Raw genomic sequence first — 19393 nt, 5'->3', positions numbered from 1 at the left:
TGCCCAGAAAGGCATGACTAAAAGGAGTGCGCAGGACAGAACCTCCTTTGGACCCCCTTCCCGACATCTGGAAGCCCTCCAGCCCTGCTGCCTGCCAGCCCCATGCCCTTAGAGGCTGCTGCAGGGGTATCCCCGCTGCCGAGGGGCCCGGCCCCACACAGTCTGCTCGGTCTGTTCCTCCAAGGAATTCAATTCTAGCAGCAATTTCATCTCCTCCTCTGCCCAGCACCCAGGGCTGACCCCTGAGCCCCACCTGCTCTCCCAGTTAGGGCTGGGGGAGGGGAGGAGACTCAGGCTGACCAGCCAGCTTGATGATAGATTGTTCCATCAGGATCTGGCTCAGGAAGGAGGCTCTTGACTTGGCCACTGACTCGGGAAAATCCCTTCTTCGATGCCTCACTTTGTCCACCTATCAAATAGGCAGATTCAGTATCTTTATCAACCCTCCTGGCCCTATGCTAGAAAAGAGGCTTGGTACGTTTTGTTTTTTTCTTGGGTGAACGCTTATCTTCAACGTGCAGCGCTTTTATTAGAGACACAGGAAAACAAGAGCAGTCGCGACTGATTGCCTTAATTACAACAGCTGAGAAGAGCCTGGCGGGGAGACAGGACCTGGGGGCCTGGGCTGCGTATTTCCCAAAGCTCCAAGGGTTCCTAATCCTCCCCAGGAGGCTGGGACCTCAACTCTCCTACACTCTCTGGGGTGCACCCAAGTCAGAAAATACAAAAAAGCCTAAAGGGCATTTACTAAATCACAAAGGTGGATTATATCAACCTGGGAAAGGGCTATTGCCATGCTGCTGGTGGCGGGACTCGTTATTGATAGAAAGTGATGGCCGGGGGAGTCATTCCTTCTGACAGCTCACATTGGAGGAGGAGAGCGAAGAGGGGCAGGCAGGCTGTGGGGAGACCAGGCCTTCCTGACGGCAGCTTCCGGGAGGCCAAGACACCCCCCAGCACAGCTGCTGAGCTCAGGTGAGTCACATGGGAAGGGTGAGGGGTGGGTACGGCCTGCGTTTAGCTTTTCAGCACAGTCAGAGGGGGGAGGGGTCAGGGGCCTTCCCCCGTGACTGAGGTTGGGCTCCAGGGGTCAGTGCTGGCCCTGGCCTGCACCCCCTGCCCTGGACCTGAGGAACTAGGGCACCCCCAGCCCATTCCCCACTGCAGCCGTGACCCTCATCTCTGAGTCACCCTTTGATGAGGTTCCGATTCCTGTCTGCACCCCGTTATTAACTGGACTCTTCCTTCCACAACTGTGTACTCTTATCCCCCGGCTCTGAGCAAACTGTGGGGGCAGCAGTGGGAAGCGTGGGCACTCTGCCGCAGGCCCAGCCGTGACTTACACTTAAATCACTTCCCTACTGCAGACTCCCGTGAGCAGCCAAAGACCCCTGTGCCCCTCACACACCCCGCAGACCAGGGCTGAGCCGGGGGGACGCAGGGACAGGCCCAGCCTCTCCCTCCAGGGCTCCCATGGGGGCTGCTGTGGAAACTCACAAACTTCTAATACTTCTTTGAACGCAAGTAACGCATGCTTGTTGCACACACATTAGGAAGCACAGATGAGCAGAAGAGAATTAAAAATTGCCCGTGATTCCACCCGGAGATGATCATTGTTTTATGCCTTCACTCCGTGTATTCAGCCATTTGTCATCAGCTGTTCACACTTGTTAGTGTGCTGCGAGCATCGTTCAGGGCAAAAGAGCCATTTCCACATCATTTTCTTTAACGACAGCCCAGTGTGTGAGGTGGTCATTTCACCAATTTTTTCGCGGTAGTGCCATCGGGGCTGCTTCCTGTATCATGAATAACGTTGCCAGGATCATCTTCCATCCATTTAGCAATATTTTCCCCGACTGCTCAGCTACAGGCACCCTCTGGGTACTGGGCTTACAGCCACTGACAAAACAGAGGCCTGTGCAGACACATCTCTGGGCATATTCTTTTTTGTTTTTTTTTTTAACATCTTTATTGGAGTAGAATTGCTTTACAATGGTGTGTTCGTTTCTGCTTTATAACAAAGTGCATCAGCTATACATGTACATATAACCCCATATCTCCTCCCTCTTGCGTCTCCCTCCCACCCTCCCTATCCCACCCCTCTAGGTGGTCACAAAGCACTGAGCTGATCTCCCTGTGCTATGCGGCTGCTTCCCACTAGCTATCGATTTCATATTTGGTAGTGTACATATGTCCAGGCCACTCTCTCACTTCATCTCTGGGTATATTCCTGATAGTTCTTTCAGCTGATGACTGGATGGGACATTGCTGGGCACAGCTTTGCTGGGATTCACTCTCCCAAAGGATTGTGCCCGTCTCAGTGGCCCTTCAGAGAGCCGCTCTGGACAAAGCCCTGTGGCCTCTGTGCTCCAGAATGACCTGGCATGGGCGCAGGCATGACCCTAGGAAACAGAGCAGGCCCCAGCGGAGTCTGGCCGCACTCCGGGCCAGACTTTCACGGGGTGGTTGTTTTCCCAGGCCCCAGATTTGGCGGCTGCGTCTGGGCGCAGGATGTAATAGTTGAAATTGGGCCATCCTAGATAACCCAGAGGTACTGAGGTGCCTTCCCCACCCAGCTCCGGAGGCAGCCCTCCCAGAAGCATCTGGGGAGGGGAGAGGGCGCCCAGGCGCCCACCCCAGGCCGCTGGGAGCGGGTCCGGACCAGGCCCTGCCCCCCACCCCACAAACCCCACCCCCAGCCCAGGCCTCCGCCCCTGCCCCGGCCGCGCTCCGGCGGGTGCCCAGGTAGCCCAAACCTGTCGGGCCGGTTTCGAGAGCAGCGGGACGGAGGCTGGTGAAGGATGCACGGCCAGCCCCGTGCGCGGCCCGCACTCTCGGCCGCCTGAGCCCCGTCCGCCCGGCCCGCAGCCCACCGGCCGACCCCATGGTGCGTGCGCCCGGCCTCCTGGCGGCCCTGCTGGGCCTGGGCCTGGGGCTGGCCCTGGCCCTGCGGCGGGTGGGCGCGGCGGACTGCGGGGCCCTCGGCCCGGCGGAGCGCCTGGCGTTCGCCCCGGCGGCCAAGACCCGCTGGCTGGCCCCTTGCGTCCGCGCGCCGGGGCCCCTGGACCCCCTCTACGGCGCCGTGCGCCGATTCCTCTCCATGGTGCAGCTCAACCCCTTCCCCGCCGGTGAGTGCGTCCCTCCCCCGGGCGGGCCTCGGCGGGTGTTGGGTCCCCACTCTGCACCCTAATCTCCTCTCCACCAAGGGGCGCACCCACCGTCGGCAGGCACTTGGAGGGCAGGGTCCCCAGCACTCCCCAGCCCCATCTTCCTCCCCAGAAGGCCCGGGCACCCAGGGCATCACCTTCCTGTGTGACCTTGGACAAGCCCCTTTCCCTCTCTGAGCCGCGGTTACTCTGTCCTAAGGTAGAGGAAGGTACAGGCAAAGTTCTCCAGCAGCGGGTTGAGCTTTTTCTCTGGGTCTGGTGGCTCCGTGCTGGCTGTGAGGACCAGGACGGGCAGCAGGACAGCTCCCAGCCCGTCGCCTGCCTCTTAGGGGAAGGGCTGCTGCTAGGCCAGGCCCCTTCTCTGCTTTTAACCGGGCTGCCGGCTTCCCCGCTGCAGGGCCTACCTGGGAGGCGCAGGAGGAGGGGGGAGCCAGGCCTCCCTGCAGACACAGCCTCCTGTAGCCCGGCTGAGGCACGAGGGCTCCGGGCTGTGGTGACACTGCCTTCTCCGAGGGTGCCGAGGTGGTGGGAGGACCCCCTTCGGAGAGCCCACCTTTGCCTGGCAGCGGGGGTGGACGCAGGGGCAGGGCAGTCGCTGCCCCCAGACCCAGCTTGACTCTTTTCCTAGAGCTGATAAAGGCCTTGCTGAATGAGCCATCCTCCGTGAAGGCGGATGAGGTGAGCGGCCGGGGGGCGCTGCCAGGGGAGGGCGTTCAGCGGTGAGCACGAGGGACCGGAGAAGGAGAGGGGCCTCGTCGGCTCAGCCCACTTGCTGGGTGTGCCCCAGGGTGGGGTTTCTGGCATCCCTTCCCCTTTTCCGTGAGCACTGCTGTCCGCGGACCTGATTTCTAACCACGGCTCTGCCCTTCAGCGGCTGTGGGGTTTGCAGGGAGCCCTAGCCTCTCTGGACTTCAGTGTCCTTTGTCTGTAGGATGGTAACACGGTGCCCCTCACAAGAGTTAAAGGAGATGCGAGATGTGTGCATAGTGCCCCCGCCGCCCCGCCCCCAAGTGTGCCTCCCTCCCCTCGGGTTTCCCTCCGGAGTCAGGCTTCCCTCCGGAGTCAGGCGGGAGAGGGCTGGGATGGCAGGGTCAGGACAGCCCCTCATGCCTTGCTGCCCTGCCTAGGTGGTGCAGTATGAGGCAGGCTACGTGGTGTGTGCCGTGATCACCGGCCTCTACCTCCTGGTGGTACCCGCCGCTGGGCTCTGCTTTTGTTGCTGCCGCTGCCGCCGGCCCTGTGGTGGCCGAGTGAAGATGGAGCACAAGACGATGGCCTGCGAGCGAGGCACCCTCATGGCCTTCCTGCTGCTGACCACCCTCGTACTGCTGTGAGGGGCGCCCAGGTCAGGCGGGAGGCGTGGGCCGAGGCCCAAGGTGTCCACAGGCATCCAGCCAGCCCCTTGCTCTTCCCCCATTCCTGCAGGATCGGCGTGGTCACTGCCTTTGTCACCAACCAGCGCACGCATGAGCAGATGGGCCCCAGTGCCAAGGCCCTGCCGGAGACTCTGCTCAGCCTCCGGGGCCTGGTCTCCGATGTCCCCCAGGTGAGCGCCAAGTAACCCCACACGTGCCCCCATGAGCGCCAGCCGTGGGCGGGACAGAGCAGGGTAGGTCCTGCAAATTCGTGCGTAGCCTGCGCATTAGAGAGGGTGCCCCTTCCAGCACGCACCTGACTGCCCCCTGCTGGAGAGTCCCTGTAATCCATGACGGCACCCATGGTATTCTCAGGACAGACGCCCAGTTGTGGCGGGTAGTGGGGGAATAAGGGCTGGGGAAGGGCCAGGAGCCGGGGTGTCCGGGGACAGGAAGGAGCAGCCTCGCGGCCCTGTGTTTGCCTAGGAGCTGCAGGCCGTGGCACAGCAGTTTTCCCTTCCTCAGGAGCAAGTCTTGGAGGAACTGAATGGTGAGGATTCCAGCTCAGGCCTGCCTTGGGGAGGCCTCTCATCCCCTCATCCCGGGCTCCACCTGGGAACACCCTCGCAGAGGCGGGGATAGGGTCCAGCTGGGGAGCACGGCAGCTGCTCTGCCGCAAGACCACCCTCCGGAACCCAGGGGAGGAGGATGGTTGGCTGGGGAGGCCCCTAGTCTCCTGGGGGCCAGCCCTGCAGACTGCCCTGCGCTCTCCAGGTGTCCACAGGAGCATTGGGAACACGATCCACACGCAGCTCCGGAGCACCGTGTATGAGGTCCTGGCCTCTGTGCTCAGCCTGGGCCAGGGTGAGTGTCGCTGGGGGGCAGGCCCCGCCCTCGCCCAGCCCTGCATTTCTTACACTGTCGGCGGTCCGCCCCTGACTTTCTCACGGCTTTATCCTAGGATCCCTTGTGGCACCTTTGCCCACTCCTGGCTTAACGTGCCCCAGGGCAGTTTCCATTATAACTACAGAGATTAAGGACCACCGGTTCCCTGGGTTTGGGAGGGAAAGATGTTCTGCCTCCTGCAAGGTCTCCAAGGATGCTGTAGCAGTGGAGACCACTCAGTCCAAATGTGGGTCTCGCAGCCCTGCAGGTCTCCGTGGACCACCTCCGAGCCCTGAACGCCACCTCCGTGGAACTCCAGGAGGGGCAGCGGGCCCTGGCGCCGGCTGTCCAGGGGCACCGGGAGCGCCTCCTGGCCCTGCTGCAGGAGCCCAGCTGCCGGGGCTGTGCAGAGGCCCTGGACAGAGCCCACGCCTTGGAGCTGGGAGCTGACTTCAGCCAGGTGCAGGCCCAGGCCTGAGGCCCCTTGGGGTGAACGGGGTTGCTCTGCCCGCTGCCCCAGGAATCCCTGGGCAGCCTCTGTTCCGGCTGTTTCCTGAAGCGGACTCCTGATCCCTCTCCCTGGGCTGCCCCTGCCCTCTCCATGCACCCAGAGTTAACGATGGTCATCCTGGCAGTGGAGTGAGAGCTTCCCTGGGCCACGCGCTGTGTCGTGAGCCTCGTGTGACTTTGCTTCTTGAGTTCTCACTGCCACCCAGGGCCTTCGAGGCTGTGGTGGTCCCCATCTTGCACACGAGGACACAGTATTCAGAGGCCTCTGCCCCCATCCTTCCCCAAGGACCCCTCCCAGGCCTCTCTGTGGACTTTGTCATAAGAAGCTCCTCAAACCATTTCAGGTGCCCTCTGTGGACGAAGCCCTGCATCGGCTGAAAGGTGTCCCAGAGGCCAGCTTCTCCAGCATGGTCCAGGAGGTGAGTGCCCGCCCCAGTCTACCCGACTTCTTCGCAACCTGGCTGGGAACTCAAATGTGAGGGGCCTCAGTTTTTCTCTTTTGGGGTGGGAACCCAGTTGAACCTAAGACTTGGGTCACATCAGGGCCTCGCCTACCCCGTGGCGCCCTGGGCTGGAGGCTCGCGATGCTGGTCCTTGTGTGCACGGGGTCTGGTGGGGGAGGCAAGCCTGGAGCTCAGAAGGAAGAGCTAGGACCCTCAGGAGCTGGGGTCTGGGGATGGCCAAGGAGCGAGCACACAAGCTGAGCCCCAGACGACAGGCGGGCTCTCCTGGGTGGAGACGGGCTGTGGGAAAAGGTGCAGCATGAGTCAGCGCCTGTGACCCAGGGCCTGGAAAATGCCGGGGTTGGGGAAACGGTGAGTCAGTCGTGCTGGGTAACTAGAGCAGAGTGTTCCAGGAGGAGGGAAATAGGGCCTGAGGCTGGAAGAATAGACTGGAGCTGGACTTCAGGGAAATAGCCCTGGTGGTCCTGTGCAGAGTGGCTGGGAGAGATGACAGGATGGCTAGGAGTCTACTGCAACAGTCTAAGCAAGAGGGGCGGGGACAGAAAGGAGCAATGTTTGGGGGAATTGAGTCAGGCCAGGCTGAGGGAGGGGAGAAGAAGGCACTGACTAAGAGAGCAAAGGGAAGCCTGTTTCCTGATTTCCTGGTCTGGGAGCACCGAGGGGGGATGCTCTCCCACTGGACCTGGCATGCAGGGGTCCCCCAAGCTAGGACCCCCGGGCGGACAGCAGGAGGCACAGCTGCATTTGCTTCCGGCAGGAGAACAGTACCTTCAACGCCCTCCCGGCTCTGGCTACCTTGCAGACGGCCGACGTGATCAGAGGTGAGGCCCCGCCCAGGGGCCAGGCTGGCTGCCTAGGATGCCCCCCAACCCAGCCCTACTGACGAGGCTTGTTGAGAGAGGAGTGGGGTAGTGGGGTGGGGAAGGTGCAGGCTGTCCTCTTGGCTGGACCTGGACAGAGAGTGAACCATCTCTGTGCATCCCAGATGTTCTTCCTGTCCATCCGTCTCCTCCCTGGGCCCCTGGGGGTCTTCCCCATCCCATAAGCCCCTGCTGCTTTGGGCAGAGCTGAAGAAGGTGGTGGCCCAGCAGCCTAGAGAGCTAAGGACACTGGTCGAAGCGTTCCCAGGCTGGGAGGCGGCTTCTCGCTGGAGCCAAGCACTGGAGGAGATGGAACAGTGCAGCCGCCCCTACCTGAAGGAGGTGCAGAGATATGAGAAATACAGGTGCCTGGGAACCCGTGGGCGTGGGTGGAATGGGCAGCTCAGCTTCTCAGCCACCCTGGAACCAATTTCCAGCCCTCATCAACCCTCCTTATACTAAGTCTCCGCCTCCATTTAAGCCAAGACCCCTCTCTCGTTGGGCCTCCGTGTCCCCACCTTGGCTGTGTGCCCTGGGGATCTGAGCCTGGGGACCCTGTAGGAAGTCACACTTCTAAAGCCTCAGCCTCAGGGTAGTGGCCCCACCCAGCCACTAGGTCCTCCACCAGCCCCTCCTGTGCCCACTACTGCCCTTTCCGTGACATCCCACCTTCTCTGTGGCAGGTGGATGGTGGGCTGCCTGCTGTGCTCTGTGGTCCTGCTTGTGGTGGTCTGTAACCTGCTGGGCCTCAACCTGGGCATCTGGGGGCTCTGTAACAGGGAAGACCCCAGCCACTCGGAAGCCAAGGGCAAGGCTGGAGCCCGCTTCCTCATGGTGTAAGAAGGGCTGGGGAGAGGGGGAGGGTCTCTCCCCCTGCCCCCGGGCTGGCACATTCCTCTCATGCCCATGGACAGCTTCTGGTGTAGCTGCAGGAGCGAGTCCTGGGGATCAAGAGACTGAGCTGTGGTCTGGCTCTGGGCTGACTTGCTGGGTGGCCCTGGGCAAATTATAACCCACCTGGGCCTCAGTTTGTGTAAAAGCGTTGGCCTAGAGCAGGAATGCAAATAAGAAGCACTTCCCCTTCCCACACCAGTGGCAACTTTAATAATTAATGGGCACCTTTTCTCTCTGAGCCCAGATACAGCCTCAGAATCCTGCTTAACCCAGTGTCCAGGCAGCACTGCCATTAGGAGGTGGCACCAGAGGTAGAATCTGTTTGCCAGCCCTGAACTAGATAGTCTCTAAGGCCAGGGCTGCCACATTCAGTTGTGCAGGAGGGTCACTGTATAAAGGTGCCTGGCCAAAGGGGTGAGTGAAATCCAGCCCATGTTTCACTCTCCAAGCCTCAAATCCTGGCATGGGGCCACGCCTGTCTCACAAAGAAGCCTTGGTCAGTGGCACAGGTCCTACTCAGATGCTGTAGGTTGCTGCCTCTGCTGGTGGGTCATGGCTGGCCATGCCAGGTGGCCCCGTTGAGGCTGAGCTCTGGAGCTGGTCACCTCCATGTGTACTCGGCCCAGAGGCCAGCAGCCCTGGCTCTTTGAGCAGAACAGCTGTGCTCTCCTCTAGGCTGCCAGGGCCAGCCAGGGCAGCAGCGGTAGAGTGGGGATGGGGGAGGATGAGGTGGGGCCGATGAGCAGTTCTGAGTCCTCTCTCCTGCGCCGGGGCTGACTCACTGACCATGCTGGCCCCGGGATGGAGATGGGGATGGAGCGCACGGTCCAGGGCATCCTCCCTCCTGTCTCAAGCCTGTCCCTCCGCCTTCCCCAGGGGTGTGGGCTTCAGCTTCCTCTTCGCCGCGCCCCTCATCCTCCTTGTCTTCGCCACCTTCCTGCTGGGCGGCAACGTGCAGACCCTGGTGTGCCGGAGCTGGGAGAGCGGGGAGCTCTATGAGGTGGGCCTGCCCCGCTCTGGGGCCCAGAGGGAGGAGGACAGAGCTGTGGGCAGAGCAGGAGGTTTAGAAGGAAGTAGGAGCCCGAGGGGTTGGAAGGGAGAGAGAGACAGGAGGAATGATGGAGACGGCCAAGGAAAGAGATGGAAAACCACCAGTGAGAGAAAAGAGCCAGTGAGTCCCCGGAAGGCTGCCCAGGCCCCAGGCAGGGACCTCGAAGGATGGCCCCCAGACCTGAGGCCCTCTGCCCTCCTAACACTGAGTCTTGGAATTGGGGATCCTTGTACCCTGTTGCACTGAGCAGGTGAGCCGAGATGCTGGCCTGGGTCCTCTGCTGAAGACAGGCCGGCCACCCTCCTGGAGAGTCACGGGGAGGGTCCCTGCCAGGATTTAGGGCCCTGGAGTGATCTGAGTTAGAGGCAGGTGGGGGCTGGAGTCCCAGGGTTGTGGTCTCTGCTGTGCCAGGGCAACGTGGGACTAGGCCCTGGGAAGCTGGGTGGCCTTGCCCCCCCACTCCCCGCTCCAGGCCCGTTCCTCTGTGTCCCATCCCCAGTTTGCAGACACTCCGGGGAGCTTGCCGTCATCCATGAACTTGTCCCAACTTCTTGGCCTGAAGAAGAACCTCAGCGTCCTCCTGGCCTATCAGTGAGCAGGGAGTCTGGGCTGGGGGCCGGGGTGTGAGGAGGGGCTGAGGCGGGCATCCCATTAGGATGACGTCAGCCCCCACCTGCCCGCCCTTCTCTCATCTCTGATGCCTGTCATTCCTCCGCAGGCAGTGCAGGCAAGGGGCTGCGCTCTGGACGGTCCTGCAGCTCAATGACTCCTATGACCTGGAGAAGCACCTGGATATCAGCGAGGTGAGAGAACCTTCTGGAACACACATTCCTGCAGATCCCCCCTCTTCTGGTCTTGCCTTGCTGGAGGGACCATCTCCTTGAACCCGAGAAGTCCACAAGAGCAGTTGAGGCGCCTCAGGGGCAGAGGACCCGGGTGCAAGCTCAGGACCTGGCCCAGGGCTAGGGCCCAGGGCAGCTTCCAGAGCGTATGGGTGAGTGCGCGAATGCCTGGAGGCTCTGACCAGCTCTGAGCACTGCGCTCCCGGAAGAGCTGAACACAGGTGAGGTTGAGGCCAGGGTGGTGACAGTGAGTGAGAGGACCAGGGTGTGTGTCCTGACTGAGGACAGGCATCGGTTTGGATGCTGCAGTGGGAGCGGGGTGGTTGGTGAGGGAGTGTGACAGTGAAAACGATGGTGATGAAGTTGGGTACCACTGGAGGAGGGCTCCCCACAGCCTGTTCCCTAACCACTGGACTTTGTCAGAACTTGCTATGTAGAACTGGAGAGATTTACTCACACTGGCAAGAGACAGCTCTAGAACAAAGAAAAGGAAGTGCTCCTTCATGAGAGGAGACGTCCTTTGAGAACGTGGTTCTCCTAAGGGTGCACAGAAGCTGTAAAACACCCCCTCCTTTCCTCTCTTCACGCCTAAATGAGGTGGGAGGAGAGCTGCCTTGGCTCCCAGGGTCCGCCAGGAGCCCTTCCCAAGCATATCCTGGGAAAACCACATTTCTCCCACCTGCTTCTCCCCCACCCCTCCTAAACTGCTAACTCCTGATTCTGCCTTGTCTCCAGAAACCTTCCAACTCCTCTTGAACCCACCACCTGCACCTAGTCCGCAGGCTAGCATAGCCAAGTGGTCCAGATTTCAGTCCCAACTCCACGCCTTAAACTATAACCTGGAGCAGTTTCCTTAATGCCACAGCCGTCTCCTCTTTCAGCGTCTCTAATCAGAAGAGAGGTCCACTGAGCCGGCACTGTCCTGGTGCAAGGCTGGCCACAGAGGCCTGCAGCAGGGGGCCTGAGCAGAGGAGGCCCTGTGCTCTGCTGGCTGAAAGGGGAGGGCTCTCAGCCCTGGTCCAGGGAAGGGAGGGGTCCAGGTCACAGAAGAGTCTGGACAGATAGGGCTTCAGGTCCAGAGGGACTGGGCAGTCCTTGGGGGCCATCTGGCAACAAACCAAATGTGACCTTAGGAGAACTTGTCCTCGAAGGAGATAATAGTGAGCTGATGATGCAGAGATAATTAAGACAAGGTGTGCTTTCCCAGGCACCACGAGGACTCTGCCCGCCTTGAGACATCTCCTTTACCTGTGTGTTACTGGTGCCTGAAATGCTGCTCCAAGACCCTTGCCCCTGAGAGGATGGGTCTTTTCTCCCCCTGGGGAGTGAGGGATGGCGAGAGGTGAGCTGAGCTGGGCTCCGTACTCTGAGGCTCCGCCCTGTCTTCAGCCTCTCACCTGTGAAACACTGGGGCTGAATTTCATGCCCTTTAAATCTCTCCCAGCAATGGTTGGAAAATGTCGAGTCCCTTTTTTTTTGCGGTACGTGGGCCTCTCACTGCTGTGGCCTCTCCCGTTGCGGAGCACAGGCTCTGGACGCGCAGGCTCAGCAGCCATGGCTCACGGGCCCAGCCGCTCCGCGGCATGTGGGATCTTCCGGGACCGGGTCACAAACCCGTGTCCCCTGCATCGGCAGGCGGACTCTCAACCACTGCGCCACCAGGGAAGCCCTCGAGTCCCTTTTTATTTTTATTTATTTATTATTTATTTTTTTATTTTTTTAACACCTTTATTGGGGTATAATTACTTTACAATGGTGTGTTAGTTTCTGCTTTATAACAAAGTGAATCAGTTATACATATACATATGTTCCCATATCTCTTCCCTCTTGCGTCTCCCTCCCTCCCACCCTCCCTATCCCACCCCTCCAGGCTCGAGTCCCTTTTTAAACTGTGCTCTGTCTTAGAAATGTGATTGGGTCTATTCACTCATTCATTCATTCACTCATTTTTACACATTCGACAAATTTGTACAGCCCCACCACGTAAGAGCCTCTGCTCTAGACGCTGAGGGTTTGGTAGAGTGGGCAGATGAGGTGCGGTTCTCGTGGAGCTGATGGCAGTAAACTAGTACCCAGATAAGTAAATAGCACACAGGTGCTGTGAAGACCTTAACACAAGGTGACGTGATAAAGATGGGCCGGGGAAGCTCTTTTTCTTCTGTGTGGCCTGGGAAGGTCTGTGCTGCCGTCCAGTAGCCAGATAGGCGCTGGAGGAGAGTTGGGTCTCGGTGGGGGTAAGGTGGAGTTGGGGATGGGTGGGGAGCAGAGGCCTGCTGGGAGCCTGTCTGGGGCTGGGAGTGTCCAGGGTAGGGGCCCTGGATATCCAGAAGGAGGTCCCTGAGGGCCTGCTGACCCCTCACTTAGGATAGCAGCTGTGGGGTCCTGGCTCACCCACAGAGCACGGCTCCACCCTGCTCCCTCCCTCCCAGTACACTGCCAAGCTGCAGCAGGAGTTGCATAAGCTCAAAGTGGACGTGAAGAATCTGGACCTGCTGAGCCCAGCCGCCCGCCAGGACCTGGAGGCGCTGCAGAGCAGTGGGATCGAGAGCATCCACTACCCAGGCTTCCTTGTTGAGGTCAGCAGTGGGCGCCTCAGGCCAGACCACGGCAGAGCAGAGGGGCCCGCAGAGGAGCTGGGGGTCGGGGAGCTGTCTCACCTTGTCTTGGCCCTCCACCGTCCCTGGACCCCTCCCCCTCCACATGTCCCTGGGGCCTCTTCTGCCAGGGGTGTCTCCAGACCCTGTGTCCCAGCTGCCAGCACCTGGGCTGGGCGAGAATGAACGCGCCTCCACCCAACAGCGTGTGTTGCTGTCCGTGGTCCTGAACCCACTGCTGTGGCGAATGCTGGTGGGACGTCACCTCTCCGTTGGGTTACACCAGAGGGCGCCTCATTGTTTTTTCTTTCCTAATGGAAAGTGTCTCATACGTTTCGCAATTTCAAGTCAAACCCACTGTGACAGATGTGTCACAATAGACTCAGCTGGTGTGGGTGCTTTTGCAAAGACTGGGAATTCTGGGGCTGGGGGAGCCGGGGTTCATCCCCTCTTGGCCTCTCCTGTCCGTCTCCAGATTCAGAAGCCTGTGGTGAACATCAGCGTGGAAAAGCTGGCCCGGGAGCTGGAGGGACTGGCCCAGACCCAAGTGAGAAGGGAGCAGAGACCCCACTTGGCAGGCTGGAGCCAGGGGCCTGGGAGGGGGGACGGGGTGGGAGTGCCTGGATTGGGGAGGGGACTGAGGGCCCCTGTCACCGAGGGCTGAGACTCTGGACCCCCGGCTGGGGTGAAGGGTTCTGTAGCATCAGATGCTACATCTGACATCGCACAGCTGGGCAAGCATCGCTAGGTGCACACCGCTTGTGGAATCTGCTGGAACAGATGCTGTGAGGACAGCTCGACGGATCAGATATCATGACAGTTGCCTCTAGAAGCTTCAAATGGACTGGGAAAAGTAGCACTTTGTATTTATAAATATAGAGAGTTTAAAAAGTTCTCTTCAAGACATCTCATAGACACCCCTCCCCTACCCCCCACGATGCGCAGAGCAAGCTAGGGCCGGACCTGGAACTTGGGCTCAGGCCCCCAAACCCAGATCTGGCCAAGGAACTTAAGGAGGCCTCAGTTTTCTGCCTCTGAGGCCAACCTCTGATTCCAGCGCTTTCCACATCCCTCCAGTATGTCTGGTTGAACGGTTTGGTGAAGGATGTGTCGTCAAAGCCTGTCTCGGCCCGGGCAGAGTGCCATTCTGATATGTCTCCCCTCAGGGCAATACTGTGCTGGCGCAGCAGCTGCAGAAGGAGGCCCAGGGGCTCAGAAACCTCCGTCAGGAGAAGCTCCTCCTCCAGCAGAGGCTTGTGGTAAGTCTGGAGGCTCAGGGAGTCCGGGACCTGGAGAGGAGATGCAGGCAGGGGGCAAGGAGGAGGAGAGGGATGCTGGGAACCCTCCCTCCTACCAGTTCCTTCCCCTGACCAGCCCTGATCTCTTTTTCACAGGCTAAGCTCAACCTCAGTGTCCATGCCCTGGCATCCTCTGCCCCACTTCTCCAGGTGGCTGCTGGGGATGGATGGGGTGGGGGGGAGCAGGTGGGCAGCAGAGGGAGCAAGAACGTGCGGGCCCAGCTGGCTTGGGACCTCACCTGCTCTACCCAGGCCCACTGGAAGTTGAGGGTGGGGTGGGAAGATCCTTGAGGACCGCCATATGTGTCCTCTGTCCTTAGGGCCTAACACCACCCACCCCAAGGTGAGTATGTTGTGTGTCGTACGTTGAGTTAATGAATGGATGAGTGAATGAGTGGCTGTTCCCTGACCGAGCCCCTCTCCTCTCCCGCAGCTGGAGACCTCAGATGTCCTGGACAGAGTCACTCACCTGAAAGGAGAGCTGCCTACCTGGGCCACCCGTATACTGAAGAATGTGAGTGGGAGGATGGGGCAGGGCTGGGGGGTGGCTTCAGAGTCAGAGGTGAGTTGAAGGGTTAAGGCTCGCAGGGCTCCCACCCCAGGATTCTCCAGCCCTGCCGCCTCACCGTGGCTCCCAGGAAAGCCAGCTTGGCCTGTCCTGATGGTGCCAGGCATGGGGGGCAGGGGTGCTGGCCCTGGGACTCCGACCAGCCCAGGGCTCCTCTCTTCCCTGCAGGAAACTGAGTGTTTCCTGACCCGGGAGATGGGCTACTTCTCCCAGTACGTGGCCTGGGTGAGAGAGGAGGTGAGTGTGGGCTCAGACCCTCCTGGCCTCAGGCAAGCTTCCAGCGGTACCAGCTGTTCGACCTCCTCTGCCCCCTGAGAGCCCCTGGGGGTGCCCTAGGCCTTCAGGATTGAACCCAAACTCCCAAACCTGGCATCTGGCTGGCTGGGTTCTGCCCATCCCCCAAACTCTGCCATAGCCCTTCTCTGAGGCCTGAGCGTGGACCGGGCTGTCTACCACCCACACTGGACTGGCAGGGGTCTCGCTTAACCCTGAGTGTGTCTGTACATGCGTGTGCAAGTATGTACGTGTGTGCAGTGCATTGTGTGTGTGTGCACACGTGTTGCCTCCCAGTGAGAGTGTGACTTAGAGAACAGCTCTGGGCACACAGTAGGGGCTTAACCCAGGCTGGTGAACAGGGTGGGAAAGGCAGGAGGTGAGCGATGAGCTGATGGCAGTGTGTCCTCCCTTCTCTGTGTTGCCACATCCGTGTGTCCGTGTACAGCTGTGCAGTGGCTCCCCACTGTGTCCCTGGGCCTGTCTGTGTCCCTGTCAACCTCCCTCTGAGGTTGGGTCTGGGTATGTCTGCATGTACCTGCCTCACGTTGACACCACAGGTGACTCAGCGCATCGCCACCTGCCAGCCCCTCTCCACAGCCCTGGACAATGGCCGTGTGATCCTGTGTGACATGGTGGCTGACCCCTGGGTGAGTGCCCCCCAGCCCATCAGGGCTCGTGGACGTGGAGGCCCCCACGGGAGGGGCAGCGTGAGCGGGGCCCTGCCCTGGGCCTACACCCCCGCCCTTTCCCTCAGCTCTGAGAATGCGTCCCCGTGCCCCACACTGAGTCAGCGGGGGGACTGGGGGTGCCCAGACGCAGTGAGTGCGCTGACCTCACCTCCTCTGCTCCAGAATGCCTTCTGGTTCTGCCTGGGCTGGTGCGCCTTCTTCCTGATCCCCAGCGTCATCTTCGCTGTCAAGACCTCCAGATACTTCCATCCCATCGGGAAACGCCTCAGGTGAGGAGGCTGCCAGGCCTGTGGGGTGCAGCAGGGGCCCAGGCAGGAGCCCTTCCGGCTGCTGGGCCCGGCCCCTGCTGCACGCCATCTTGAGACCTCCAGGCAGGGGAGGCTTACGCCTAACCCTGAAGTCACACAGTCTGAGGAGCTCCAGGGCCAGAAAGTTCTTCCATGTGTCTACCCTGAATCCTTCTTGCTGCAACACATCCACCAGACCTAACTTTTGGGCACCCTTGCTACCCCTGAAGAGCTTCTGAGGCAGGAAATTTCGGGCTCTGGGCTTGTTCCTGTGTCGGGGCTGAGGGCCTGGGCCTGGGGGCCTCACTCACTCACTCCCTGTGATGCTGCAGCGCCAGCAGCTCTGAGGACACTCAGCCCTTCCACATCCCCCGTGTCACCTCCCTGAAGCTCTAGGACCGCAGTGAGTGAGTTTCCCCCTGCTTTACTGCTTGGTGCCAAGGGTGGGGCTGAGAAGGGAAGGGAAGGGTTTGGGTTCTGGGGTCTCCAGGGCCCAGGAGAGCAGGAAGGTTCTGGGACTTGGCTGGGACTGATAGGCCTGAGCTCAGCTCCTCCCCTCCCTCCCCTCCCCTCCCCTCCCCTCCCCTCCCTTCCCTTCCCTTCCCCCTCCCCTCCCCCTCCCCTGTTTGTTCTTAATCCACAACAGGGATATGGACGCAAGGTGATGCATGGGGCTGCCTGCCTTCCCTGCTGACTTTGCCTGGACCAGAGGATTTCTGTCGCTTTTGCCACCAGAGCCCAGGCTGGCATCCAGGCCTGGATTGTCCCCCAATTCCAGTTACCTGAGCCCATCTTGCTATTCCCTTTGCACCCCTTTCTGCTCACGACCCCTTCATTCATGCTCAAAAACACACTTACCTTCTGTTGAATCTCAGAGCAAACAGGTTCCTCCAGGTGTGTCTCCCTCATCCTCCTTGCTGCAATATATTAGCTCCAGGAAGAGCCTGTTCTCCACCTAGTGGAACCTCCTCTTCAGCGCCTTGGGCAGGACAGAGGCCCTGGCCAGCCCCACTCTGTCCCATCTGCCCCTCCCCCTGCCCATGCCTCCCACACGTCTCCAAGCTCCTTGCTCCTTTTCCTCCTCTCCTCTGACCCCCCACTTGCCCCACTTCACTCTGTCCCCTCCCCAGCCCTCACTCCCTCCCCCCAGGGAAGCCCTTTCCCCCCCTTTGTCCCCTCTTTACCTGTCCCCTTACTACCTGTCGGCCACAGGGACCCCTCCTGCCACCAAGCAGGCCAGGGGCCACCATGGCCTGGGCCCGGGCCGGCTGCAGGCTCTGCCTCGTGGCCCCTGAGCCCTCCGCTGCTCAGGGGATGGGACCCTCCACAGACCCCGGCCTGGATGTCTGGCCCCCAGGGGGTGTGGGAGGCCCGTGTGAAGGCTGAGCCCCCGTCTGCACCTTGGGCTGGAAGTCACACTGCTGTCCCTCGCCTTAGGGAGCACTGACTCCCTAAGAAGGGACCTGGGATGTGGGCTGGAGCAGGGGCTCCCCCTCAGCTCCCGAGAAGGTAGCCTCTTCGACAGTCACCACCCAGCTTTCCAGGAGAGATCTGGTGGCCACAAGAGGATTTGGCACTGTGGCCCTTACCTCTTCTATCCTATGCCCCTGACTGGGCATCACCCCTAGTCCATCCCTGTGCCCTCCCTGCATGCTGGACCCTGAGTTCCAGAAATGGGGAGGAGGAGGGGAGAGAAGAGGTGGACAGGACGGATCCATTAAAGTGTTCTCACCTGGCTAAGTCTTGGCCTTGGATCCTTCCACTCTCCCAGGTAGGGCCCTGGATGGGGTTGGCGCTTAGTGAGTGTTTGTGGAGAGAATCCAAGGCCTCCTCTGACCACAGGCATCCAGGGGTCCCCCCAGTAATCAGCAGGTGGGGAGTGGGGCCCACACTGAGAGCAGGCAGACTTGGGTTCACACCTGGCTCTAACGTTTGGTAACCAGGGCACCTTGAACATGATCCATGGATCCCCTAGACCTCAGTTTTTCCACCTATAAAATGGGGAAAATAGTCATAGCCGCCTCCTAGGGTTGTGAATAATGTGACAGTGTGTGGAAATCCCTTGGCAGGGAATCCCAGGCAGGGGCCTGGCACAAAACAAAGACTCAAATGCTGCTTTTTTTTTTTTGCCATGACTGCTCTGGGCCGGGGGCAGAGCTGGGTCTGGGCAGATACAAGCGAAGAGGGAGATGGGTCCCTGTTCAAAGGAGCAAAGCCCTTCAAGATTAGAGTCTGCTGAGTTTCAGAGGGTGTCTATGTTTAGTTGCATCTTACAAACCAGCAACAAATTTGCTACTAGAAATTGGGATGGTGCCTACACAATGTATGGTCACTATGGCACGCACACTCTCAGACCAGCATCCTTGAATGTAGCACGATCGCCTCTTCTGGGCTTTTCCCAGAGGATTCTTGGCTTGCTTTTCATGTTGCCCTGTGTGGGGAACTGAAGCACCCTGCATTTTAAGAATGAGATTGATGGGATAAAAATAGAACTAGAAAATGATTAAAAAATCATTTCTAGTTCTCTATCAAAATTGCCTATCTTACCTTTTATGTATCTGAGCAAACAAGTATGGTTATTTTAAAGTTCAATAACTCCCTAATATGGAGCCTCTGTGAGTCTGTTTCCAGTGTCTGTTGTTTCTCTTGGTTTTTGTTAATATTGTCTTGTCTCCTCACATACTTGGCAAAAATTGAGTGCCACACTTTGTTTTTTTTTCTTTTTTCTTTTTTTTTTTTGCGGTTTGCGGGCCTCTCACTGCTGTGGCCTCTCCCATTGCGGGGCACAGGCTCTGGACACGCAGGCTCAGCGGCCATGGCTCACGGGCCCAGCCGCTCTGCGGCATGCGGGATCCTCCCAGACCGGGGCACGAACCCGCGTCCCCTGCATCGGCAGGCGGACTCTCAACCACTGCGCCACCAGGGAAGCCCAAGTGCCACACATTTTATATGAAAACCTGTAGAAATAATTTGAGGCGCAGGATGAAATTATCTTGCTCCGTGAGGATTATGTTTACCTCGGGCAGATGCCTTGGGATCCTGCAAACCAGGTTGTTTTACTTTACTTTCAGGGACTGAGATGATTTGCAGTCCCTTGGAGCACTTGTCTATTTCTAGTTCATTCATATTCTGGGGATGAAACCCTCTGGGGTCCCAACCCAAAGCATGAAAGATTTGCCGGGTGCTCTTTTGACCTTGGTGCGCCTGGTTTTGACCTCCTTAGTCCCAGAGGCTGTTAACAGCTCTGCTCGCACCTTTGCAGTATCTTCTGGGCTCAGCAGACCCCCTAGGGAGAACGTAACCCCAGCTGCCAGCACACATCTCTGGGTTTCCTTCTTTTCCCAGAACTTGGCCCTGTGATTTTTTTACTGCCTTGTTTGCTCCCTGATACCCCTGAATCAAACTTTAAAAAATATATTTTTTGAGCAGCTTTTCGTTGTCCTCAGTTGGGAATTTAGTCCAAATTACCTAGTCCAGCATGATCAGAAGTTAATAGTCCTAAAAAATTAACTGAGGTTCCCCCTGTGAATTGGGAAAGGCTGCCACTCATTGAATTTAGTATCCAGAAACCTTGGCCTAGGGCATTGCACAGGGACTTTTCAAAGGAGCTCAGTTCAGAGCATCACTGTGGGCTCTGGTAACCTGGGGGTGGG

General features: G+C 59.2%; 1 protein-coding gene across 1 annotated transcript; it reads left to right on the top strand.

Moving 5' to 3' along the window:
- The first annotated feature begins 2884 nt into the window (after window positions 1-2884).
- Window positions 2885-18493, top strand: PROM2 (prominin 2). The gene is made up of 24 exons (XM_060027694.1): window positions 2885-3128; window positions 3796-3845; window positions 4295-4497; window positions 4593-4713; window positions 5009-5072; window positions 5297-5386; window positions 5668-5867; window positions 6262-6336; window positions 7139-7202; window positions 7447-7606; window positions 7925-8077; window positions 9012-9135; window positions 9686-9777; window positions 9905-9989; window positions 12458-12604; window positions 13098-13169; window positions 13789-13881; window positions 14017-14070; window positions 14354-14434; window positions 14657-14725; window positions 15322-15411; window positions 15616-15722; window positions 16073-16147; window positions 16387-18493. Exons 1-23 carry the CDS (start codon window positions 2885-2887, stop codon window positions 16134-16136), a joined length of 2502 nt encoding a protein of 833 aa, XP_059883677.1. The 3' UTR covers window positions 16137-16147; window positions 16387-18493.
- Window positions 18494-19393: the final 900 nt, after the last annotated feature.

This window comes from Delphinus delphis, chromosome 12 (assembly GCF_949987515.2).
Source record: "Delphinus delphis chromosome 12, mDelDel1.2, whole genome shotgun sequence".
Classification (NCBI taxonomy): Eukaryota; Metazoa; Chordata; class Mammalia; order Artiodactyla; family Delphinidae; genus Delphinus; species Delphinus delphis.
Note: the sequence above shows the minus strand (reverse complement) of the source record. Positions and strands in the feature narration are given on the sequence as shown.

Excerpts from the sequence above, each read along its gene's own strand:
- PROM2 (XM_060027694.1), top strand. The coding sequence starts at position 2,885 with ATGGTGCGTGCGCCCGGCCTCCTGGCGGCCCTGCTGGGCCTGGGCCTG. Across the intron at positions 3,846-4,294 it reads CCTCCGTGAAGGCGGATGAG|GTGGTGCAGTATGAGGCAGG; the intron begins GTGAGCGGCCGG and ends TGCCCTGCCTAG. Across the intron at positions 14,435-14,656 it reads CCACCCGTATACTGAAGAAT|GAAACTGAGTGTTTCCTGAC; the intron begins GTGAGTGGGAGG and ends TCTTCCCTGCAG.